Genomic DNA, 23,546 nt, shown 5'->3' on the forward strand with positions numbered 1-23,546 from the left:
GCGCGCAACGCGCTTCCGGTCCAGCCCTGGCTACGGCGCCCGGTGCGGAACTCCCGGCGTGCTCCGCGCGGGGCCGGGCCGGGCCCAGAGCTGCCAAAATGGCCGACTTCGAGGACCGGGTGTCGGACGAGGAGAAGGTAGGGAGCGGCCGCCCCCGCCCCGCGGGCCCTCTGCTGCCTCACAGGCCGGGCCGGCCCAGCTCTGCGGGGCGCCGGGAGCCCCACAGCGGGCAAGGGCTGCCCGTCGGCTCCTCCCTTTCCCTGGGCCCATTCAGTTCGCAGCCCCATCCGTTCCCACGCGCGCAGCCCCGGCTCTCCGCCCGCCTGCTCGCCCGCATTGCTTCGGTGCGGAGCGAGGAGCTGAGGGGACGGGGCGTGGAGAGAAAGGCTCGTATGGAAAAGTGGAGACGCGGGGATGTGGAAAAATTGCTGTCTTAAAAGCAGCGCTGAGTTACTACAAAGGAAAAGCTGGCAGCCTATGGCCATTTCTTTCCCACATACCACAGCTAAAATCAGCACCCACAGCTACTCTTCCTTGCATCGTAAGACTATTGCATGTGGGTTTTTGGTTGGTTTTGTTTTTTTTTTTTTTTGCTTTGCTTCTTGAAATTCTGCTTTGGGATGTCAACATTCGTAGATCCTCAGGGATCCTGTGAGCACGGAGTTGCTTTTATTTTCCTCTCCAGCTGCCTGCTTGTGCTTATTGACAGTGGCTGCATGGTGAAGGAGGCTGGCAGGGCCTTACGGATCGATGTGGCCATCGATATGGTTTTAGATCACAGCTGCATCGAATATTTCAGAGCAGAATTCATGTGGAACTGAAATCTCTCCAATGCTGTGTCGAATCTTTGACCTGCTTGGCTGCTGCAACAGAAAGTGTTGTGTTTGAAATGAAAATGGAAAAACAAAGCTTTAGCAAGTTTGAGAGCAAAGGAAGTGAACTGAATTGCCTTGGTAACCTCGCAGGTCATTAACAGAGCTGGAAAGTAGAACCAGATCCCTGTTTTAGGCTATAGCTGAACTTATCACTCAGTCTGGAAGCGAGAATCAGGATCTAGACTCAGCTGGGCTCTTTTTCCACTGCATTCCCTGAAGACTGCAGTTCCTTCCCAGCACTTTGAGAAGGATGCATCCTGCACTGCGTGTGCCCCAGCATTTCATTTGTCCATGCAGATAGGATTTCACTTGAAATAGGAGCCCTTGTTCAACTTCATGTCCCAGCACAGGCAGGTTTGAATCAGTCTAAATAGCTCCATGTCTAGCGCTGGTAGAAGATGGTAATGAATTCTAAGAAACGTGCAGCAGAGCTTTATTACAGCATCCATTTAATAAACAAAGAAACCAACTATCAAACAAATGGTAAAATTCATTTATTCCCTCACACCTCCCATCCTTATAAGCCTTACTTGAGGAAAGCCATGGCTCGGGAACCAGGCCTGCTGCAGTGTGTTTTCTAACTTTATTCTGCTGCTGTTTTGCCAGCTTTACCAAAGAGCTGAGCAGCTTCTCTATCAGCAGCTCTCCCCATTTTGGAAAAAGGAAGTCAGTGTAGTTAGCTTGCTGCAGAGCTACCTGAAATGGCAGCGATGGGCAGGAAGTGGGGCAGCTTGCAGAAAGCCTCATTTTCGTGCTTCTGCAAAAGAACTTCCTGCCACTGTGCTGACACTGCTCTGAAACAAACCAGCCCTAAAAACGACAAGTAACAGTGATTCGAATGCTTGGCATTTAGGATTAAGTTCTCTGTTGTCTACTTCTTGCACTCCGTTCCTGATTTCAGTGGTTTGATTGAAATGCTTTTTATTTTATCTCTCCACAACAGAATCAATGCGAGGGCTGCTTTAAAGCAGCGAGTGGTTTTCTGTGGCAGAGTTTGCTTTGTGTCTGGTTTTGTGAGGACACGTAATGGAAGTGCAAAGTCCTTTCTGCGTTGACTTAATTTTACGCATCCTTCCAAGGCAGAGGAATGTGGAAGACTAAAAATCCCTCCTGCAATATTTATTTCCCCCCCCCATATGTTTTATCAGAAACTATAGACCTATAAGTCCATCTCCTATAACCATGGTCCTTTTCTACCATACAGAGCACAGTTCTGCAGCCACAGCATTGTTCCTTATGTGTACACAGAGTGATTCTTATGGTTTTTAGAGGGGCTTTTCCGTATGTTGAGCACCTTATAAAAAGTAATCTGTTCATCTGGAGAATTAATTTGCAGTGCACATTCTAGTGCTGTCCTCCCACTGAAATGGATCTTGGCGTGAAGTTGTACGTGAGCTCCAAGTACTGTATCTGCAAATGCTTTAGTGCAGTCTGATACAGCTGTACTGATGCCTACACTTGCACTTTCTTAGAAAAGCACACGGTATAATTTCCAGAGTGTTTCAGCCCTTCAGGGCTGTCTGTCAGTGAAATCCACAGAGGATACAAAACAGAAGCATCCCTCTTAATTACTGCTGGGTTATCTTCGTCACCATCCGAGCTTCCAGCAGCAAAGTCTAACAAGATTGTGAAGCACTACATCCTAATTACAGTTCTTTGGACAGTGAAAAGTTTCACCCAATAAGAACGGCGTTATTACAATCCTAACATACTTATCAGCCTTATTTAAAAGCAGGAAATGATGAGAAAATAGCTTTACATTTTTACCAATATGAACTATACAAGTTACCAACTTGAGTCAGCAAACTTCAGTGTAAGTTTTTCTCTCGTAATTATTATTTTGACTACATAATTATTTCATGCATAAAGAACGCACGTTTTTTCAAAAGAGGCTCTAATTTGGAAAGCAGTCTATTTTTATCTGAAGCTCTGCCCAAGTAATGCAGAGTTGTTACTTGATACTGTTGGAATAAGGCAACTTACCCTCTGTTTGGAAAGGTGTGTGTTTTCTTTCATGGCTTGCTTTAAATCAGTATGTGACAATTGATACAAACAATTATTTCTAATTAAAACATGGCAGGCAGGAGAGAAGCAGAGTGTTTTTCCAGCTGTGGCAGTAATTCAGCTGAAATAGGTGAATACTCCAAAATTCTAATAATCCCAGACTTGTATGTGGGATTTTTGGTTACACTGCAGTTTTATTGTTTTTCAGAAGGGAACTGCTTTTGTTTTTACAGCCTCAGTTTACAGATATTTGGGTATTTTTCCTTCCAGTTGGCCTTTTCTCTTATTGTATCACAGTTCCAGATGCCTTCATTCTTTCCCTACAATGACAGCTCATGGCTGGACTGTGCTGCAGTTTCCAATAAAAGACTGCTGCAGGATAAAGGAAGGAGTAGCATGCCAGAGAAGGGTGGCAAGTAATCCTTGAGAAAACATGTGCCAGAAAAGCTGGTACACTGCATGGAGTAGTTCCAGTTCTTTTTGTTAACTACAGACTTCAAAGGGACAATAACTCTTGAAAGCATAGCATGACATCGATAACAAGAAACCAGGACGTCCTGTAATGAAGCCCTATTCAGCTCCTGACAAAGTCAGCAACAAATCCATAAGTCAGGGTGAGGTTAAACAGGTTTCCTACGCTGTTTCCAGATAGGTTTAGGGTCTAAGACTTTGAGTACACACACTGAATGTTCCTGCACAGGGCATCATGCTGCATGGGTGAAAAGCTAAATGTGTGTAATGGATACACAGATACACATTTGCATACAGTATTGCAACTCTAACAGTACTGTGAAGGTTGAACAGTTCCCATTTTTTACAGTTACCAGTGTGGAGTTGGCTTTTCTTGCTTAGCATCTGAAAAAAATACCTCGTCTTATAAGACTGATGGTTTCCACTTTGAAAACACACACCTGGATTTCTCCTTGAATCTGATATTTAGTGTTTTTGTTTAATTGCTTCGGAGTAGGTTGCAGTATGTATGAATTCAGTAAGTGGTTTTTGTCTTAACAGGTGCGTATAGCTGCAAAATTCATCACTCATGCCCCTCCTGGAGAATTTAATGAAGTATTCAATGGTAAGTAAAGAAAAGCCATCAGTAGCATTTTATTCACATCTCATCCACTGTGAGAGACTGTGTCATGATACATTGCTTTAAGGTCAAGCAGAAGTGGGGAAAAGCATGCTGCCATTCTGTGACTACTTACCCTTAAATAAAATGATTTAATCAGGAACATTTATGTTTGTACAGTTGAAAATTAGAGAAATGTTTGATCAAAAAACCAATAACTCACTTGAACATCCCTTCTCCAGATGTCCGGTTATTGCTTAACAACGACAATCTTCTCAGGGAAGGAGCAGCACAGTAAGTATTCATGTTTCAAGCATGCCAGAAAGAGTATGCCTCTCTGTGGTGGTAGTTTGACTTACACCCATCATGCTGGAACAAAGGAAGCCATTTGTTCTATTGAGAGCAGTCTGCTGTAGTTCCTTATCCCCCACTGAAATATATAATGAAAGGCATGGCTGGTTCTTTTTAAAAGGCTTAAATTGGAATTTGTGGTGTGGAGGCCCTCTATAACTGACAGGAAGGCACTCTGCCAAAAAGGGTAATTCTGCAGCAGCAAGAATGGCTGATCTTGTTGAAATGTGATTTGGTGAGCAAGTGAAGCCTGAAATTCTGAGTAGTCCTCAGCCAGAGCTTAAAAAAAAAAAACAAAGCTGCCTTCAAAAAATGCTGTCAGAGCATCTTGTTTACTTGTGCAGTCTCATAGAAGGTGTCTACATATTATGCATGCAGGGCTTCTGATGTTTTATTTAGGTCTGTGTGACACATCTGTCAGCAGGTCTTGACAGAAGACAGTTGTTGTAAATATTAGTCTACTCATATTTGTTTACCTTGCTGCCTGTTTTGCATCAGCTTGCTCATTTTCCCTCAGGCTGCCTTCTGTTCTACTTTTGAACTCTGTACTTTCATGATTACTGAATAAGCCTGGCTTTAGACCTAGATTATTACAGCTATCAATGTGTGGATTATTTGCAAGTGGCAATTTTCCCTGTAGTATGAATCACACCCTGTACTTATTACTAAGAGAATATAAATGTGTATGTACAGCTAAATTTCATGCTCTTAATTCTTAACAGTGCATTTGCACAGTATAACATGGACCAGTTCACTCCGGTGAAGATAGAAGGGTATGATGATCAGGTAAGGAAAAACTTCACACTCAAGATTTGTGTTACTGCTCTGCACAGAAGCAATAAGTATTTTGTTTTATCAGGATCTTTATGATTTTCTTTCTACCTGCAAGTTATCATCTTTCCTTCTTCCCCCACATCATCCTTGCATTACCAAATTGTTGTTCTTGTGTAAGAGGCAGAGGTGAAGTCTTCTCAGAGCATTGTCTGTTACCACCTGCTGACTAATTCATTGGTAGGCAAAGCTCCACACTGAAGTCATTGGAATTCCAGCTCAAGGATGAATGATTAAAGATTGCTGTTTATTTAAAGATTACTTAAACACACATTACTGCATGCTCACAGTTCCTACTGATAGGAGTGAATTCTTAGTGTTGTTTTTTCCTATGGTCTCACATTTATAGCAGCAGAAGAGCATTTTGATTTCTGTTTCTTATTTTTCAGGTCTTAATCACAGAACACGGTGATCTGGGCAATGGCAGATTTTTAGACCCAAGAAACAAAATCTCTTTCAAGTTTGATCACTTAAGGAAGGAAGCTAGCGACCCCCAGCCTGAGGACACAGAATCAGCTTTAAAACAATGGAGAGATGCCTGTGACAGTGCACTGAGAGCTTATGTGAAAGATCATTACCCCAATGGCTTCTGCACTGTTGAGTATCCATCTTGTTTGATGGAAAAATCTTTGCTCTGTGTCATTCAGTACTTTGAGTGGATTCTGTGCTGGGCAATGCTGTTTGAGTTCTGTCTTCCCTGGCATTTTGGCTAATTTTGGAATAAATTCAAAAAGGGTGTGAATGATCTTGGTATGCACACAATGGTAAAGATTTATGAGACCCTATTGTTCATATTCATGACTGCCAAGTACCTCAACACCTGCAATTAAAGAATAGGAGGCATTATTTGCACATAACTACAAGTGGAAGTACTGGACAACTTAACTAGTGGTACACATTCCCAGTGAGATTCCCACAATGGGAAGCCTCCACAGCGCTGCCAAGAACAGAAATTGCAAGTGTTTTTCCTCAGCTCTTGTGCTGATGTAACTCTTTTTTCCTGAATACAGGTTTATGGTAAATCTATAGATGGACAGCAGACAATTATTGCCTGTATTGAGAGCCATCAGTTCCAGCCCAAAAATTTCTGGTAAGACTACTTAAACATCAAAGTAAACATAAAGTTTTCTTCCTTTACTACACTACAAATAAACCCTTCCTCTACTTGTCCTGAACGTCAAGATGCCTTTGGCTTCTCAAGGGGTTCTGTTTCTCATTCTTTTGTCTTTTCCTTGCCAGCCCCTGTTGCTTCCCTAAGTCATAACTCAATGACTTAACCAGAGAAAAAGAAGCTAGCAGGGCTAAATAGGTACCCCCTTACATATTCCAGAGCATAAGTATATTGGAGCCAGCCTGTAACAGATGCGTGGTGTTGGAACTGTGCTTCAGAAATTGAATTCAGTGGCACATAAAGCACTTCAGTACCGGTCACGGAGCAGCAGGACCTGTTGTTCACATTAATTTAGCTTTTTTTTTTTTTTTCTTAGCACTTACTGCAAATAGAGTTTTCATGCTTCACCTGTTTTTAGGAATGGTCGCTGGAGATCAGAATGGAAGTTTACCATCACACCACCAACAGCACAGGTGGCTGCAGTGCTCAAGATCCAGGTGAGCTGCATTGTCTGGCAATAACAGGAAAAACTGCTTGCCATACACTACTGCATTTGCTCAAAATGAAATGCTGAAATTCAGCAAGTGTCCTTCTGCAGTCAAGATATTACTAAGCTATACAATTCAATTACAATTCAAGAAATTAATTCTTAGAACTTCATTGTTTTGGACATTGTCTACAGCCTGGCCTGTGATTTCTTGTATAGTATCATCCTATATGCCTCCAAGTGTTTGACTTTATCAGGCTAAAACCTATTCTGATTTTATATACTTATATACATATACATAATTGCTCTTATTTCAACTCTAGGCGTTTACTGCATTAACATATTCTTGAACAGTCTTGACAAAGAATGAAACCTTTTAGAAAATCCACCCTGCTTTTAGTCTCCACGTAAGCAGAGAAGACTGGCACAACAAAGCTGCTGTGCCATTCTGGTAGCATTTGGGGGCTCTAGGGGTTATAAAGTGAGTATTAGTGATAACCTGTGTTTTGTCTTTGTTTAGGTTCATTATTATGAAGATGGTAACGTTCAGCTGGTTAGTCACAAAGATATCCAGGACTCTGTACAGGTTTCAGTAAGTATGCCAGAACACTTTTTTCAAAGATAAAGCAGCTATTTTATTTCTTAAACATCTCATGAGGAATATGCTTGGATGCCTACATTCCATTGAGTTTTAATTTAAGGATGACTAGTCAATATAGTTTTAGGGTTTTTTTTCTTGATTGTATGAAATACACAGACTCTTAATTGCTTAAAATAAGTCAGTATTAGAAAGTACAATCTCCATTGGACAGCTTATCTTAAGAGTGTCATTTAAAGAGGGCAGAACACACCTTTCTACATACGTGCTATGGAAACCAAGTCAGTGTTCTCAGGGAAAAATAAGTAGCCCTGTAGCACACCAGGGGGAGCAGTAGTCAAAATCCCTAGTCCATACCATGAAGACTTGTCTTTTGCTCACAAGGGTGAATCCTGCTTCAGTTTGAAGCACAAGCTCAGCCTGGTATCTTGAACTCCACAGAGATATCTGTAGTGAGCAGAAGGATCCAGCTACAAATAGCAGCAGCTTCCATCTCATGTTATCCATGTGTCTGTACTCAGCCTCTCATTTGAGAAGACATCCATTAAAAATGTTGTTTTTAAACATGCACATTATTTTTTTTCCTCTTTGCAGAGCGATGTTCAGACAGCTAAGGAATTTATTAAGATAATAGAAAATGCAGAAAATGAGTATCAGGTAAAAAAAACAAACAAACAGTGGTTGTTAATCGTGTTGGAATCATCTCAATCTCCATTGATGAAAATTGACCTCAAATTTTGCTCCTGACTTAATCTAGCATTGACTCTGAGAATTAATTAGAAAAGGGCATTAGTTGCCAGAATCTAATTATAAAGTTACGTGTCATTATTAAGTTTGCTGTGTAGTAATTTTAAAGGGTTACAAAGGATGCCTGGAACAAGCATGGAAAGGGAGTGGGTGGGTTTAAGTGTTTTCCTCTGTGTGAGAGCTTTTTATATTGTCCCAGCCTGTTGGTAGAAGGAGACTTGATGCAGATAAGTCTGTGAGGCACCTAAAGTGGACACTGCCTTGTAGGTGAGGGTTCAGTAGAACCCCTTTACTTACATTCACACTTGTAACTGCATTATTAATTTGGTTGTAGTGTGCATTCCTCTCATAGAAAAAGGCTTCGTGGCTTTAACAGTCGTGCTTTTTCAGACTATCTTAGCACTGCTCTAACTGAATCTACTTGTTATTGCAGACAGCAATCAGTGAGAACTACCAGACTATGTCAGACACCACTTTCAAAGCCTTACGCCGGCAGCTGCCTGTCACCCGCACCAAGATCGACTGGAACAAAATCCTCAGCTACAAGATTGGCAAAGAAATGCAGAATGCTTAATATGGAAATAAGGAGCTGTATGAAATGTTTGTGTGCAAAAAGAAAAAAAACAAAAAACAAATGTGGTCCTATGCCAAGTAGATGGTTTCTAAACCAGTGCAGCATATTTCTAGGGCTTTCAAAGTTGACAGGTTTTCTAGCCTCAGAGAGAACTGTGGAACAAATAGCATTGTCTTTGTGTTTTGTGTTTCCTGCCACGTAAGCTTCCTCTTGTGATTGCATATACTGATAGGTCATTTTAATTAAACCACATTCATGGTTCAGAAGTATAGCTGTTTTCAATCACTAATTGTACTGGTTGGAAAACTGCCTAGCTGCAAAAGCCCTATTACAGATACATCTGAGGGTGCAGGGCATTTCCTTCACCTGTATACAGCACTCCAGGTACTCCAGTAAGTTTGTCAAATCTGCCAACAGCTCAAGGCACTATGCTGCAAGTTGTAATAATGCAGACACAGTAAGTGCTCCCAAGCATCCTTACTACTGACCTCCACAAAGCAAAAGCCTGTAGGCTTGGATTTTACTATACATAATGAGTTTACAGTAGCCATTACAGAAATTCCTACACAGCTAGCTCTTCCAGGGACCTTTTTTTTCCTCCAATCTGAAGATTTGAGCCATGTTCCCTTAGAAGTGAACATTTTTGCTCTCCCTTATGTATGTACAGTTATCAGACATCTGCATTTTTATAGAACTCTGACTTGGATCGTTGCTGATCTGTGGAGACTGGATTAGATTAAAAATGCAGATGTCTGCAAAATAGGTATGTTGTGCTTTAATGCTTTGTGGCAGGTTCATAAAATTTGTATCACAGGTGTATGGATGGATAGCATACAAAATAAATAAACTTGAACCAAAGTGGGAGGAACAACTTTTCCATTTTGTCTCTGTTGTGGCCAGTTTCTTGTCATACCTAAGGGGAGTTCTGGATTTAGTATCTTCATTGCTCTTACCTGCTTGCTCCTGTTAATTTGTCTTTGTAAAATCAGGAATAGCAGTCCTATCAGTTTCTCTGCCAGGGATAGTGAAGAGACGTGCATGCTTTCTCCTCAGTCAAAACTTGCAAGTAGATTCATCACAACATAAAACCCCTTTGGTTCACCCACTTTGCCTTGTTTCCACTTGGTTATCAATGGGCCTTTTTTGCAGGTTCTGGTTTTTAGAACTGGCTAGAGTCTTCCTATTTTTTAGTTACACAAAGAGCTCAAGAAGATAGGGACAGGACTGCCTGTGCATTGCAGTTCAGGTTTTGCACAATAATATCATGTACCCTTTGTGAGATATTTTGTCAAAATAAAATATATTTGTATTTGCTGTTGAAACTGCCTGTTCATAGTACAGGCACCCTCTGTATAGTCTAGTAGAAATACACCAGTCTTTGTTTTAAAGCCATTCACGTCTGTTCTTTCCTGAAGACTGCAAACAGAAGTGCAGGTGACAAACTGAAAGCTACCATGGTATTGCTTGCAAACATCCACCATCCCTCCCACCCCACCATGCAGACCAGGGAACTGGAATTGAAGTCTTTCAGGTTCAAAGGAAAAAAAAAAAAAAAAAAAAAAAGCAGTCATACCATTTTAACAAAGCACTTCACCCTGGTAAAACAACAGATCAGGGGATTTCTGCTAATCGCCAGGATTGTTGCAACATCTCCTAACCTCATATGCTCAACTTGTGTAACAGCACTGGATACGTGCATACCATGCTGGAATAGCTCCTTTGGAAGGGACCTTCCAAATCAACATACATCCTAGGTCAGGCACATTAGACAAAGCAAGACTGCCTTAGTGCTAGCAATTGTTTGTGCTCTGCCCTGTTTGCACACAGCTGTGCTCGGTGCTGCTGAAGGACAGAGCATACCTTCTGCCAGCAGTGTCTGCAGGAAGGTTTCCTCCTCGTGCTGCTGGAGGAGGTGAAGCACAGCGCAGAGGAGATGCTGTGGCTGTGGGCCTATCCAGACTGCAGCAATTCCAAGAATGTGAAGCTGAAACAGAGGCCCCGAGATAACGCTGCACACAACAGAGCTTTTATCTACCAGCACAGCCTCGGCCTCAAGGCCAGTCTCCTCCTGCTCTGGGTTACTTTGCAAGTAGTTCACTGCTTGTCCTAGCTTTAAGATTGAGAGGACAGTGTGTTTCTACCTTCACAGAGCCTTCTTTTAGGGCCAGTTCACTCCCTCACTGACCTCCTCACCCTCTTGCTCCATCTGCAGCACTCACCTATCCTTACCCTTTGCCCAGCTCCTTGAAAAAAAAAAACCAAAACACAAGATTCAGCATAACACTGCAGCTGAGCACTGATGTGTCAATGATGACACATTCTGAAAGGTGCTCTGTCTGTAAAGCTGTCAACTACTCTCAGCCAGAGGTTTCAGATGAAACTGAGGCTGGCTTGAAACCAATGCATTGGTACAGCATGCAGCCACCAAACATTGAGCCCAGCCACTCCCAGCAAGTAGGCAGTGCAGCTTGACAAAACCAGGGAAACTCAGTTTTCCTGATATTTACAATATCAGGCTTTAAATTCCCAACATCCTAGATGTAGAATATGACAGAAGTGCTCAGAAGGGACTTTTTCCAAGAGCAACATCTGCTTTTTCCAAGCCTCAGAGCCCTCCCACAACCTGCCCAGGACCCCAGAGCACAGCCAGGGGTCACCCAGCTGCGCTGACAGCAGCCTTACCCCCAGCTCCTCGTGCTGCAGGCAGTCCCAGGGCCTCAAGCTGCTTTACAGGAGCAACTTGAGAACCCCCATCCCTCCTAGGCAGGCTGTAGAGTTAAAGCCTAGAAAACTAGCAGTAGAGACAAACAGCCGCCCTATTTATGGAGCAGCAGTGCGAGCTGTGAACCCACACCCCCCATCATTGCCTACAGCACACCTGCGCAGCGCACCTGGGTGCTCCTCCTGGCCCTGACAGCAGCACAGGACTGAGCCCGGCCCTCCGGCCCTGACCCCCCTGCCGGGATCCGGGGTTTGGGGCCGGGGGCCGGGAAGGGCTGGTGGGGGCGGTGGAGCGCGGTAGGGGCGGCCCCATCCCCGGACGGGCGGTTCCGTGGGGCGTTCGGCCCCTTTCGCTTTCGTTTCTCTTGCGGAGCCACCACACCGGTTCGGCACGGCACTGCTCGGCACAGCCATGCCGCGGTTCAGCGTGGCGGAGGCGAGGCGGTACGGGGATCAGTTCGTGCAGTTCTTACGGGACACGGACCGGGAGAAGGAAAGCCGGAGGGACGTGCTGCGGGACATCTACAGCCAGGAGTTCCGGGCCAGGTGAGAACGGCGTTGCTGCGGAGTCGGGTGCCGGGCAGCGGTGGCCCTCGGGGCTCTCCTGTCACCCGCTGGGATGGGATGAGGGCTGAGCGCTTCCGAGGAGACGCCCGGACCCGTGGAACTCCGAGCGCAGGGCTCTGCTCCTGGGGAACGTAGAGCGGTGCTGCTGGGCAGCTTGACTCCTGCAGCACGGAGAGCACGGCGACTGACTTCTTCAGGCATCGCCCTGTGCCCTCTGTGCCACCCGCTTCACGGGGGCATTCCTGGCTCCAGGGACCCCCGGCAGCAGCCTGGGCGCAGCCTTGGGCATCACTGTCCACCCGCTCCCCACCTCATCCTGCTGACACTGGTCACGCTGGCCCCTGTGCAGCGTCACCGCTGTTAATGATTGGCAAAGACAGAGTTCATCCACCACGGGACGTGCCCAGCACAAAAGGAGGTGTGCTCCATCTGCACAGGGTCAGCCTTTGGGTGCAGGGCACTGTGCACCTCTGTGCAGCCTCCACCCTACCACCCAAGTGCTGGCAGGGGCAGGACTGCAGAGCTGGCAGGGCACAGCTGGAGAGGCCGTGGCACAGCACAACAGTGCTGGAACAGCCTGCAGGGCTGTAAGGTCTGAGTGGAGCTCGCGAGAAAGCCCCCATCCTTTTCCCTTCCCTAAAGTAGAGGGAATGGCTGGCGTGAGGGGCCCTGCTTTACCCCCTTCCACTCCTGCCCAGCATTCTCCTCCTCACCCGGAAGATCTCTCTTTATATGTAGGACTGACACAAGAACGCCCAGTTTCTCCTCCATCCTGTATGCCCTGAGAGTGTCCAAGCGGGCGCAGGTACATGGGCAGACCGTGCGCTTCAAGAAGGTAATGGAGCAGTGCAGCAGCTCCTTCACCCCCAGGGATGGGCTCCAGTGGGGTCCCAGCTCCCAACAAGACCCCGACACACACTGAGGGGCTGTGCCCACACTGATGCTGGCTGCTCCCGGCAGGAGAGGAGGCGGGTTGTGGTGGCAGATCAGTACCGCAGGCCCAGGACAGACACTGAGGTGTCTGCACCCACTCCAGGCCAGCAGCCCAGCTCCGGACCAGCAGTGCCGCAGAGCCGTGCCAAGAAGTGGTAATACTCCCAGATCCTGCACAGGGGCTCCTGGTACCTCCACTACAGCTGGGGAGACCTCAGTGCCCCCTTCCTGCAGGGCCGAGTTCGTCCGTGGGAAGCACGGGGTAGAGATCATCTCAGAGTACGACCAGGGAAATGGGCAGATCCGCTTCCCTGTGGCTGTCAGCGAGACGAAGACATTCACTGTGCAGGTGCAGAACCACGGCGCTGAAGCCGTGACGCTGCACCACTGCCGTCCCCTCCACCGTGTGCGGGAGCTCTCCTTCACGGACGAGCAAGGGGTGACACAAGACCAGGCGCTGCTGCTGCACCCAGGTACTGCCTGGCCCCACTCCCTGCTCCCCCAGGGATGCAGGATGCAGCCCCAGCTCTCCCCCCCTCGCAGGCGGTGCGTATCCCATCCAGGTCCGCTGTCGGACCAGACAAAATGGGTTCTTCCGTGCCGTGGTGATGTTTGAGTTCAGCAAGGAGCTGGAAGGGCCCTTCAGCATCGGGCGCTCCATCGCTGCTGTTGCTCAGAGCCAGCTGGCCAAGGAGCTGGGACCCTCGGCACCCTACAGGCCCTACCAGGCCAGTCTGCAGCGCCCCATCACTGTCATCACCGAGGATGGAGTGCCCCCCATCAGGTACTGCCATCCCCCACTGCTGTGCCACATGGAGGGCCCTGGGCATGGCTCTGCTAGCAGGGTGCAGCTCTCTGCACTTGTGCTGGCTGTACGGCTGCTTTATCCTGTGGGGTCAGTGGCAGCGGGCTTTGGGACCCAACCCCTGCAGCATCGCTGTTCCCTCACCCAGCTCCCGGAAGAATGAGCTGGAGAAGGAGATCCCCCTGGGCACTTACCTGTACCCCAAGAGCCTCAAGGAGACCATCATGCTCGGGCCCAAGACCAGCCCTGACTCCAGCTGGATGAAGATGCAGTGAGTGCTGATGGGGAGGGGGATGCCTCCTTGCACCATGCACATCCCGTTGCTGCCCCGTGTCCCACGGGCTGTGCTGGGCACGGTGACATCCAGCCCCACATCTCCAGGTCACTACTGGAGGCTCCGTTGCAGCCTGAGAACTACAAGCAGAAGTTCCAGCTGCTGCTGCACCTGGAGGAGATCCAGCTGGAGGTGGACATCCGCCGCTATGACCTGCAGCAGGTGCCCATGGCGCAGAACGGGGCGCTGCTGCTCCTCAACGTGAGTGGGGACTGCTGTGGGGCACAGGGGTGGGGGCAGCTCCAAGGACCCGATGCGACACCTCACTGCAGGTGCCTGGCGTGGCCGAGAATCGCCCGTCGGTGCTGCGGGGCGACCACCTCTTTGCCAGCCTGAGCAGCGAGCGGAGCAGCTCCCCACGCGTCCTGTACAAGGGCTACGTGCACGGCGTGGAGCTGGAGAGGGTCCAGCTCGGCTTCTCCCACAAGTGAGTGGGCCCTTCCCCTGGGCTGGGGGCGGCCATGGGGCAGCATCCCCTCTCACCCCACTCTTTCCAGGCTCATGAAGAAGTTTGTGAACGATCTGAAGTTCGACGTGACCTTCACCTTCAGCCGCCTGCCGCTGCAGGTGCAGCACCGCGCCGCCGCCATGGCCATGCAGAAGGGTCTGGACAGCATGCTCTTCCCCTCAGCCTCCTGTCAGCGCTCGCTCTTCAAGGGCACCTTCCAGCCCCAGTGAGTCGGGGTGAATAGCAGCTCTGTGCATCGGGTGAATTGAGTGGGGGGTGCTCAGCTCAGCCTCTGCATCTGCAGGTGGTTCGACCGCAAGCTGGAGGCGAATGAGGAGCAGTGCCAGGCTGTGAAGCGTATCGTCACCGGGATGTCCCGACCTGCACCGTACCTCATCTTTGGGCCTCCTGGGACAGGCAAAACGGTCACCCTGGTGGAGGCCATCAAGCAGGTGGGTGGTGGGGCTCAGGGCCAGCACAGGGCATCGCTGCCCAGCCCATGGGGCTCAGCCTTCCCTCCCCTCAGGTGTGGTCATGCTGCAAGGATGCCCGGATCCTGGCCTGTGCCCCATCCAACAGTGCTGCTGACCTGCTGTGCCAGCGCCTCCTCACCAACATCCCGTGCCGTTACATCTACAGGATCATGGCCACCTCTGCCAACTACAAGGAGGTGCCTGTAGACGTCAGGGTAGGTCTGTGCCCCCCTCCCCAGCCCCTGCAGAACATGGCCCCGAGGAGAAGGGCCCCCACCTAATGTTCTGCTCCAGCCCTGTTGCAATTGGGACGACAGCGAGAAGTGCTACGTGTATCCCAGCAAGAAGTTGCTGCAGCCCTACCGGATCCTCATCACTACACTGGTGACAGCAGGAAGGTCAGGGCATCCCCATGGCCCCTGGGGCTGCAGGGACAGCCTCAGTGGAGTGCAATAAGAGGGGATATGGGGGGCACATGAGGAGGGTGATGACGAGGGAAGGTTGTATAGGCAGAGCTGCTCATGCCACCTCACTCCACCTCTCCTCAGGTTGGTGTCAGCCAACTTTCCCCCGGGATATTTCTCCCACGTCTTCATCGATGAGTGTGGCCACGCAGTAGAGCCTGAAAGTGTTGTGGCAATTGCTGGTGAGTGGCTCCTGGCTGCCTCCCTGGGTCAGCGTTGCTGCCCAGTGCTCCCTGTTCCCATCTGAGCTCCCTCTGCCCAGGGCTGCTGACCGCCATGGACCCGAACACCAACCCCAATGGGGGACAGCTGGTGCTGGCAGGGGATCCCCAGCAGCTGGGCCCTGTCCTGAGGTCACCTCTGGCTGCGCAGCACGGCTTGGGTGAGTGAGGGCAGGGCTGGGGGTGGCACAATGCCTGCATAGCATCGCGGGAGCCATGGGTCTGACTGCATGCAGGTACCTCACTGCTGGAGCGCCTGATGCTGCACAATGCACTGTATGCCAAGTCAAATGAGGGCTACAACCCGCAGTTCGTCACCAAGCTGCTCTGGAACTACAGGTAGTGACGGGACCACGCAGCTTAGTGCAGGGCACGTGGTGTCATCCCACTCCTGATGGGTGCCGTGGCCCTGGGGATGGGGCAGACCTGCAGCCCTGGGTGCCTGGTGCCCGAGGAGAGCATCAGGCCTCTCTTGCTCTGCACTGTCCTGCCTCTGCCAGGTCCCACAAGGCCATCCTCAAGGTGCCCAATGAGCTCTTCTATGACAGTGAGCTGAAGGCGTATGAGGGCAGCGAGCTTGACGTGCGCAACTTCTACTGCACCTGGGAGGAGCTCCCCAAAAGAGTAGGGGGGCACTGGGGACAGGGGTGGGAGGAGCCCCTGCACTGCAGCTGAGCTGATCCTAATTCTTTGCCCCAGGACTTCCCCATCATCTTCCACGGGGTGTGTGGGGAGGACGAGCGGGAGGCCAAGAGCCCCTCCTTCTTCAACACAGCCGAGATTGAGGTGGTGGTTCAGTACCTGCAGAAGCTGCTGCAGAGCCAGGGCCGGCGCGGCTGCCCCACCATCTCACCCAAGGAAATCGGCATCATCTCTCCCTACAGGAAGCAGGTGCAGGCTGAGGGAAGTGGGATGGAGGAATTGGGGTGGCTCAGCCTCCTCAGCAGCTCCACTGCAGCACATCCCCTGTCCTCTCCAGGTGGAAAAGATCCGCCTGGCCATCACCTCCAAGGACCCCGTGCTGAAGGCGCTGCCAGATATTGGGCAGCTGAAGGTACCCAGGGCCCCACACATCACTGGGGGAAGTGATGGAGCCCCAGCCCCTCTCACCACTCAACTCCCACACCCCAGGTGGGCTCTGTGGAGGAGTTCCAGGGTCAGGAGCGCCGCGTCATCCTCATCTCCACCGTGCGCAGCTGCAGTGAATACCTGCAGCTGGACCAGACCTTCTGCCTTGGCTTCCTCAAGAACCCCAAGGTGTGGCCCCCAGCTCCCTGGCAGAGCTGCTATGGGCGCAGGCACCCCACAGCCAGCAGGTGAACACAAGGGAAACCCCAACTCTGCTCCCTTGCTCAGAGGCTCAACGTGGCACTCACCCGGGCGAAGGCGCTGCTGATCGTGGTGGGTAACCCGGCCGTGCTCAGCAAGGACCCACACTGGCACAGGTGAGCCCTGCAGCCCCTCCAACCCCCCACAGCCCCACACCCATCGCCCACACCCCGCTGCGTCCCCAGGTTCCTCAGTTACTGCCGGGATGAGGGCGCCTGCAGGGGGTACGACGAGGAGCCCCCCGAGGAGGACAGCCTTGCCACCCACCTCGACTCCCTGCGCCTCGGCAATTAACGGCCAGGTAACGCGCGGCTCAGCACGGGCAGGAGCTGCTCTCTCTGTGCTGCTCCCGAGCCCTGTGCTGTCCCCGCAGAAGCCCAGCACAGCCCCGCGGAGCTCCGGCACCCCCAACCCGAACCCCATCCCGCAGCCGCCTCCTGCTCTGCCCCCTGGAGCCGGGCTGTGCGCTGGATGGAACCCACCGGCTGTCACACAGGGCTGCAGCTGCGGCTGAGAGCCCAACCCAGACCGTGGGGCTGAGTCCCAGGATCACCAACGTCTTTTTTTTTTTTTTTTTTCCTCCTCTTCTAAATCTTAAACAGTTTTTTGATACAACTGCAGAAAACCAACTGTGCTGTGACTGCTGGCCCCAGCCCGTGTGCTGAGCCACGTGCAGCACACCTACCTTTGTGTCCTTGGAATAAACGTTCAGAGAAAAACGCTCTGTGTTGAATCCTGGGTGCTGCGTGGGCACAGCACAGGGTCTGCAGGGGCAGCCAAAGGGATGCCACACATGCAGCATTACAATCACTCAAATACCAGTTAGCATTTATTCTCCCAGTTACTCAGCCGAACATACCGGTGCTAAGAGTCTATGAGGAACCCGGACTCGATGAAGGCACCATCATTCTAATGCTGGATGTGGGGACAAGGCACTGCCCCGGGGCAGTCCCAGGGTGCAGGGCACTGCTGGCACTCCTCGCAGCACATCTCTGCAGGACAGGGCTGAGCACAGCCCTGGTGAGTCCATAAAGGCCAGGGGGCAGCTGGGGCCAGCACAATGCGGGGAACAGCCAGCAGCCCCCGCTTCTGCCAGCCCTGCTCAAGGCAGAGAGACCGCACAGCCCATAGAGAGCAATGGGGAACGAAGGCATCGCCCCACAGCGTGGCACAGGGATGCCCCAGTGCCTGGGGACAGCTCTGGGGCAGAGGGTCGGGGACGGGCATGGAGCAGAGCCCTTCCTGCTCACAGCAGCGGGCAGCCCCGGCGCTTCTTGTTCTTGCGGACCTGCAGGCCTGCACGCGTGGCCATCTCAAAGACCTCCCGCACGCCCTCCTTGGTTTTGGCCGAGCACTCGAGGTAGCCAAAGGCGTTGATCCGGTTGGCCATGTCTCTCCCCTCCTCTGGCTTCACAGGCTCCTGGGCAGCATTAAAAAGGAGGGTTGGGAATACCACCCGAAGCAAGAAGCACAGCAGCTGCCTGCAGGGCATCCCCCGTGCCCAGATCAGGGCTGCAAGAAGGAAGTTCCCAGCACAACAGCCCAGGGTGCGGGGATCCCAGCGCTGGCACTCCCTGAGCGCACACCCAACCCCAGCACGTCCCACCTGCTTCATCTTCGCCAATTCCCTCCGTGTGTGCTCATCGTTGCGCAGGTCCTTCTTGTTCCCCACCAGGATGATGGGCACGTTGGGGCAGAAGTGCTTCACCTCCGGAGTCCACTTCTCAGGGATGTTCTCTGCGAGGAGCAGAGTGCAGCTGCTGAGCTACGGGGCATTGGGACACACAGCAGCGCTGCTGCTCCGTGCAGGGCAGGAGGGCACGACGAGCTGCAGCCCTGCACTGTGCAGGGGAGCATGGAAATGCCCCACAGAGCCCCAGAGCCACCCAGCTGGGCACAACAGCCTCTCCCAGCACCTCCACCATGCACCAGCTCCCAGCATCTTCCTGGAGTGTGCAAAAAGCCGAGGGTGGAGCAGGGAGACATAACACCCCCAAAGTGGCACAGGGACTTCCCAGAACCCAGTATGCCAGCAGGGTCTCAGCCAGCAGGACCCCAAGATGCACCCCCTGTTCCTACCGAGGCTGTCTGGGCTGTCGATAGAAAAGCACATGAGGATGACATCTGTGTCTGGGTAGGAGAGAGGCCGCAGTCGGTCGTAGTCCTCCTGCCCAGCTGTGTCCCACAGTGCCAGCTCCACCTGTGGGCAGAGGGACACTCAGCACCTCACAGACCCTACAGGCAGCTCGTGGGGCCAGGCGGGATACTTGGTCTTCCTCAGCTGCAGTGAGGAGGGTCCTTCACAAACTGGGGCATGGTTGGGGTAACCCAAAATCAGGGGTGCTGCAGGGCTCACTCTCCACTGCAGCATCCCATCACCACCTGCACAGAGTGCTGATGGTCTTTACCACCACTCTTTACCTGCTTCCCATCCACCTCGATGTCGGCGATGTAGTTCTCAAACACGGTTGGCACGTAGACCTCAGGGAACTGATCCTTGCTGAAGACGATCAGCAGGCACGTCTTCCCGCAGGCACCATCCCCCACGATCACCAGCTTCTTCCTGATGGCTGCCATCACTGCAGGAACGAGAATGAGGGTGAGTGGGGCTGCAGGCTGCACGCAGGGACCCCGTGCAAAGCCACCGATTCCTCCTCCTGACACTGAGACAAGTATCTGTCACCTGTAATGCTGCAGAGCACCCAGCCCTGCCCACCAGACCCCGCAGGGTTTTCTCTCTCTGCTATCACCAACACACAGCAACCTCAGCTACACACCTTCCTTTGGGATTTATGTTCAGATTATGCATTCTTTGGGCAGAAACTGCACCCTGGGTTGCACTCGTTGGCTCCTCTGTAATCAGCTCAGTGGCAGCAACACGCAACACTTGTGAGCGATCCCAAATTGTGCCTGGCACCCGGTGCTGGGGCTGGCCCCATCCCAGTCCTGTCCCAAGGAGCCTGTGCCACTGCTGCAGCTGCACCAGGCTGCTGCCAGGCACTGCTCAGTGAGCACAGCCAGAGCCAAACGGGCTGCATTCTGCCCCTTGCACAACAGACACATTCCTGCAAGTCAAACCACACCTCGCATCCCGCAGTCTGGGAATACTGGGAATGGCCCAGCAGTGCCTGCCCTGGGGTCCGAGGGAGGAAGGCAGCAGGGTGGCATCACACTGGGGTCCAACAGTTCTTTGGCATCTGCGACTCCTAAGAAACCTCAATGCAGAGCCTGACCCATTTCGTAGGTCCCACGGATGATCCCATCAGTTCCCCATCCATGCAGAAGCCCCAGGCAAGGCACATGATAACAGCTCGTGCTTCAGTCGCCATGCAGGCACACTGCTCTGTGTAGAGGAGGCTGTAACCCACTGCAAACCACTGGTGGGGCCCCAGAGCTGTGGGGTTGCATCCATCCTGACCCACAGAGGGGTCAGCAGCACCTCGAGCCCTGCCCAAGGCTGCCGTGACTCACAGGGCAGAGGCCCTGTCCCCGCCCAAAATCTCAGCACAATTCATTCCATTACTCACCCAGCAGCCCAGAAATAGCCCATTGCTAACACACGGCCAGCCTCCACAGAGCAGCACGGGAGGAGGCAGGGAGCAGCGCAGCCACGGTGCCCCTCGGGCTGCCCCATCCCAGTGGGCACCTAGCATGGCACCAAGCAGCTATTCTAAGGTCACCACCACTAACACAGCAAGGGCTCTGGCACAGCTGCTTCAAGGGGAGCCTCTGCTGAGCTCCGTGCTTCAAAAACTGAAATTCCTGCCGAGCAGGAAATGGGGAATTCCTGGTAGGATGCATCTTTCACCCAGTTTCTGTTTCTGAACCTGAGGAAACGGCACAGAAAGATGTCATCACTTTGAAGAAGGGATTGGACCAGAAACAGAAACCTTCCTACTGGCCTCTCAGCCTGAGATCCCGTCCCCAAACCCCATCACACCCAGCCCTGACCCCACAGCCCTGTGCAGCCATGTGGGGGGGGAACAGATCTCCAAGGAGAGCAGCCGGCTCAGTCTGTCCCTCACTGCTGTGTCTGCAGCCTCTGCTGAACCTCAGCGTTTAACAAACAAGTGTCCTGAGCACTCGGACTGTTTGGATTTACTTCTGTTTGGAAGGAGCTGGGCTAATCGCAACACAAACCAGGCTCAAGGTTAGAACATCACCATGCAGTTGGCTGGGTTTCACTCTCCCAGTTGCTCAGGCAGCACAACCTGTGACACAGAGGAGACCTAAGGAAGCCTGCAGCACCCGAAGAGCACGAAACCCCAGCGGGGAACACAAACATCACTTCCAAACCAGTGCAGCCAAGGACAGCAGTCTCCACTTCTAAACATGGCTTTGTGTGTTCAAAGGGCTGCAGCCGCACCCCGACGCACGCCAGGCAGGGGCACATCAGGACAGGCCCTGGGGGAGGTGCAGCACAACAAGCACAAGCCCAGGGTGGGCACAGAGCATCCCTGGAGTGCTTCAGGGCTGCAGCTGAGCCCAGAGTTAAGGGGAAAGGACTTGGGGACAGTGACAGTGTTGTCATGACTCCAGCAGAAAGTCCCACGGCGCGGGATGACTTCCTGGCAAGGCTCAGGAATGGGGGGAGTCTTATATAGAAGCAGAACAAGATTCCAAAAACAGCTGGGAGGGAGGAGTGACACCAAAGCACAGCACAGCAGCAATGAAGCTCGGGCTCTGGGGTCCCGGTTGCGAAAGTTTGGAGCTGTTCCTAAGGTCTGACCAGACACACTGTGTTACACTGGGTTCCAGCACAGCAGCAGAGCAGGGCTGCTCTGCAGACAAGGGGCAGAGCAGGCAGTTCTCATTGCCAAATCCCACAAGCAAAGCAAAGAAAGGGATTTGGAGCAGAAGAATGTTAAAACCCAAACTGGGTTTGAGCTGTGAGCACTTTGTGGGAAAACATGTGGGATTGCTGCCCAGCAAACCCAGCGCTGCACACCCTGCAGGGTCCGTGCTCTCTGGGCAGATACTATGAAACCAACACATGATACCAACCCTGACCTGCGCTTGGAGTCTGACTGTAACCCATTTAAATGTCTTCTGTTTCAGGATGACATCCAAGGAAGCAAAAACATCACACGTGCACAAAACCTCTTAAACTGAAACTCCCAGCTCTGGCTTTGGGACTACAGGCAGAGCCTCCCCCTTTTATACATCACGGGGCTAAAGAAGAGAAGCCAACATTTTGTACACAGTCACCAAACCAGCAAGGCTCCTCAAGTGCTCTATTTCAGTTGGACACATTAAAAATAATCAGCCTGTTGCAGCACTACTGCTGCCTCAGGAGCCCTGTGCTGCCCTCACCTCCTCCCCTAAAGAACATCCACCGCGTTCTTATCTTACATCCCACAGAAGCACCTTCCCCAACGGCACCAGCATCTGCTTGAATGCCTCAGATGACGCTCCCAGCCCAGGCAGGTGGCTGTATTTGTGCAGTGCCTCACAGCTGATTGCTATTTGCAAACACATTCCAGATTCCCCATGCTCACACGCATCCCCATCCCGGCACACACACCAAGTTACCAAGCAAGCCGGGTTAAGCACTCCCAATATCCACTGGTATATCCCAATATCCACCTATAAAACGTTTCCCTGGAAAAGCTGAAGCTGTCAGGAGTCAATTTAAGGCACATAACATCGCACGAAGCCGTAACCATGCTACCTGGAAAGAAGAGAGGAGCAAAGATTCACGGAACGGCACCGGGAAGGAGGAAAACGGAGCGCAGACGGCCTCGTGGTGCCGGGGGGGATCGGGCGGCCGCTGCCCGATTTGGTGCTGGAGCGCCGGTGTTGGTCATGGTTCTGGAATGCTTCTCTGCTCTGAGACATTGCACAATTGTTTCTGCTCCGCCGCCTGCCCCCCTTGTATAAATGTTTACAAATGAGCTCAAATGAGCTCAGCGCTAAGCAAAGCAAACTTTTGTCCTTTTTTTCTTTTTCCCCCGAAGGAAATACGAAGCTGCTGTGCCGGGGTCGCCTCCGTTCGGGACGGCTCCGGCCCATCTTCGCCCCCGGGACCCGGCCCGGCAGATACCGCACGCGGTACCGCACTCAGCACCGCCGCACGGCGCACCGCTATGCGCTCGGTCCCACCGCAGCCCCGGCCCCGCCCGCCCCCAGCAGCGATCCCCGCACCGCTCAGCTCCCCGCAGCGCCCGCATCCCGAGCACAGCCCGTACCTCCCTCCGGCACGGCTCCCTTCCCCGGTCCCGGTGCCGGCTCCAACCCCAACTCCGGAGCGCGGATCGGACGGCACCGCCCCGTTGTGGGGCCGCCCTCGGAAGGGCGGAGCTGTGCCGAACCGAGCCGGGCCGATTCCCGACGGGGGCTCCGCTCCCAGCCCCGCCCTGGCAACGGGGCTCTATCGGAACCCAGGCCGTGCCCTACGAGCCGTTTCTATTTTCAGATTTTGGAGACAAGTTCTCCTTAATTTATCCCTCCCCGGGCCAGCAGCTGGCTCCAGAGGAAACGTTTCTTTAGTAAAGAAGGGAAGCGCAGAGGAAGCTCTAAATGCAGCCTCTGCCCGCGCTGCCCCGCCTCGGCCGGCAGCAGTGGAGGCATCGGGCGGCTCAGAGCGGAGGGAGCAACGCAAGGG

The 23,546-nt window shown here is 51.9% G+C and overlaps 3 protein-coding genes across 7 annotated transcripts; 2 read left to right on the forward strand and 1 right to left on the reverse strand.

The window, feature by feature from the left end:
* Nucleotides 1–11: 11 nt before the first annotated feature.
* On the forward strand, nt 12–9,518 carry CAPZA1 (capping actin protein of muscle Z-line subunit alpha 1). The gene is made up of 10 exons (XM_085210641.1): nt 12–137; nt 3,891–3,954; nt 4,191–4,242; nt 5,022–5,085; nt 5,520–5,726; nt 6,141–6,220; nt 6,660–6,738; nt 7,249–7,320; nt 7,921–7,983; nt 8,507–9,518. Exons 1-10 carry the CDS (start codon nt 99–101, stop codon nt 8,645–8,647), a joined length of 861 nt encoding a protein of 286 aa, XP_085066767.1. The 5' UTR covers nt 12–98; the 3' UTR covers nt 8,648–9,518.
* A 2,090-nt stretch (nt 9,519–11,608) lies between these two features.
* Nucleotides 11,609–17,661, forward strand: MOV10 (Mov10 RNA helicase). 3 transcript variants are annotated; one of them, XM_085210634.1, is made up of 22 exons: nt 11,609–11,914; nt 12,674–12,770; nt 12,896–13,023; nt 13,103–13,341; nt 13,412–13,652; nt 13,801–13,944; nt 14,055–14,208; nt 14,280–14,434; nt 14,505–14,681; nt 14,760–14,907; nt 14,982–15,143; nt 15,223–15,326; nt 15,477–15,574; nt 15,655–15,774; nt 15,850–15,952; nt 16,114–16,237; nt 16,313–16,504; nt 16,593–16,667; nt 16,745–16,870; nt 16,970–17,058; nt 17,128–17,243; nt 17,373–17,661. In XM_085210634.1, the coding sequence occupies exons 1-21, from the start codon at nt 11,781–11,783 to the stop codon at nt 17,234–17,236; spliced, it is 2,919 nt and encodes a 972-aa protein (XP_085066760.1). In that variant the 5' UTR covers nt 11,609–11,780; the 3' UTR covers nt 17,237–17,243; nt 17,373–17,661. The 3 variants fall into 3 exon arrangements, with proteins under 3 accessions (XP_085066760.1, XP_085066759.1, XP_010722444.2); XM_085210633.1 differs by having other exon boundaries at nt 11,614–11,914; nt 17,316–17,661; XM_010724142.4 differs by having other exon boundaries at nt 11,624–11,914; nt 13,822–13,944; nt 17,316–17,661.
* Nucleotides 17,662–17,753: 92 nt separating this feature from the next.
* RHOC (ras homolog family member C) lies at nt 17,754–23,290 on the reverse strand. 3 transcript variants are annotated; one of them, XM_010724141.4, is made up of 6 exons: nt 23,131–23,210; nt 22,529–22,613; nt 19,364–19,521; nt 19,022–19,142; nt 18,549–18,679; nt 17,754–18,362 (listed from the first exon to the last, which is right to left on the reverse strand). In XM_010724141.4, exons 3-6 carry the CDS (start codon nt 19,517–19,519, stop codon nt 18,189–18,191), a joined length of 582 nt encoding a protein of 193 aa, XP_010722443.1. In that variant the 5' UTR covers nt 19,520–19,521; nt 22,529–22,613; nt 23,131–23,210; the 3' UTR covers nt 17,754–18,188. The 3 variants fall into 3 exon arrangements, with proteins under 3 accessions (XP_010722443.1, XP_085066768.1, XP_003212945.2); XM_085210642.1 differs by lacking the exon at nt 22,529–22,613 and having other exon boundaries at nt 23,131–23,290; XM_003212897.5 differs by lacking the exons at nt 22,529–22,613; nt 23,131–23,210 and adding an exon at nt 22,614–22,765.
* Between the last annotated feature and the right edge of the window lie 256 nt (nt 23,291–23,546).

Source organism: Meleagris gallopavo, chromosome 28 (genome assembly GCF_905368555.1).
Source record: "Meleagris gallopavo chromosome 28, MGAL_WU_HG_1.1, whole genome shotgun sequence".
Classification (NCBI taxonomy): Eukaryota; Metazoa; Chordata; class Aves; order Galliformes; family Phasianidae; genus Meleagris; species Meleagris gallopavo.

Coding starts and splice junctions, on each gene's coding strand:
- CAPZA1 (XM_085210641.1), top strand. CDS start 99: ATGGCCGACTTCGAGGACCGGGTGTCGGACGAGGAGAAG. Junction 3,955..4,190: donor ATTTAATGAAGTATTCAATG/GTAAGTAAAGAA, acceptor TCCCTTCTCCAG/ATGTCCGGTTATTGCTTAAC. Junction 6,739..7,248: donor CTGCAGTGCTCAAGATCCAG/GTGAGCTGCATT, acceptor GTCTTTGTTTAG/GTTCATTATTATGAAGATGG.
- RHOC (XM_085210642.1), bottom strand. CDS start 19,519: ATGGCAGCCATCAGGAAGAAGCTGGTGATCGTGGGGGATGGTGCCTGC. Junction 19,143..19,363: donor TCGAGGTGGATGGGAAGCAG/GTAAAGAGTGGT, acceptor CTCTGCCCACAG/GTGGAGCTGGCACTGTGGGA. Junction 18,680..19,021: donor CGACAGCCCAGACAGCCTCG/GTAGGAACAGGG, acceptor TGCTCCTCGCAG/AGAACATCCCTGAGAAGTGG.
- MOV10 (XM_085210634.1), top strand. CDS start 11,781: ATGCCGCGGTTCAGCGTGGCGGAGGCGAGGCGGTACGGGGATCAGTTC. Junction 13,945..14,054: donor TCCAGCTGGATGAAGATGCA/GTGAGTGCTGAT, acceptor CCACATCTCCAG/GTCACTACTGGAGGCTCCGT. Junction 16,668..16,744: donor CAGATATTGGGCAGCTGAAG/GTACCCAGGGCC, acceptor CCCACACCCCAG/GTGGGCTCTGTGGAGGAGTT.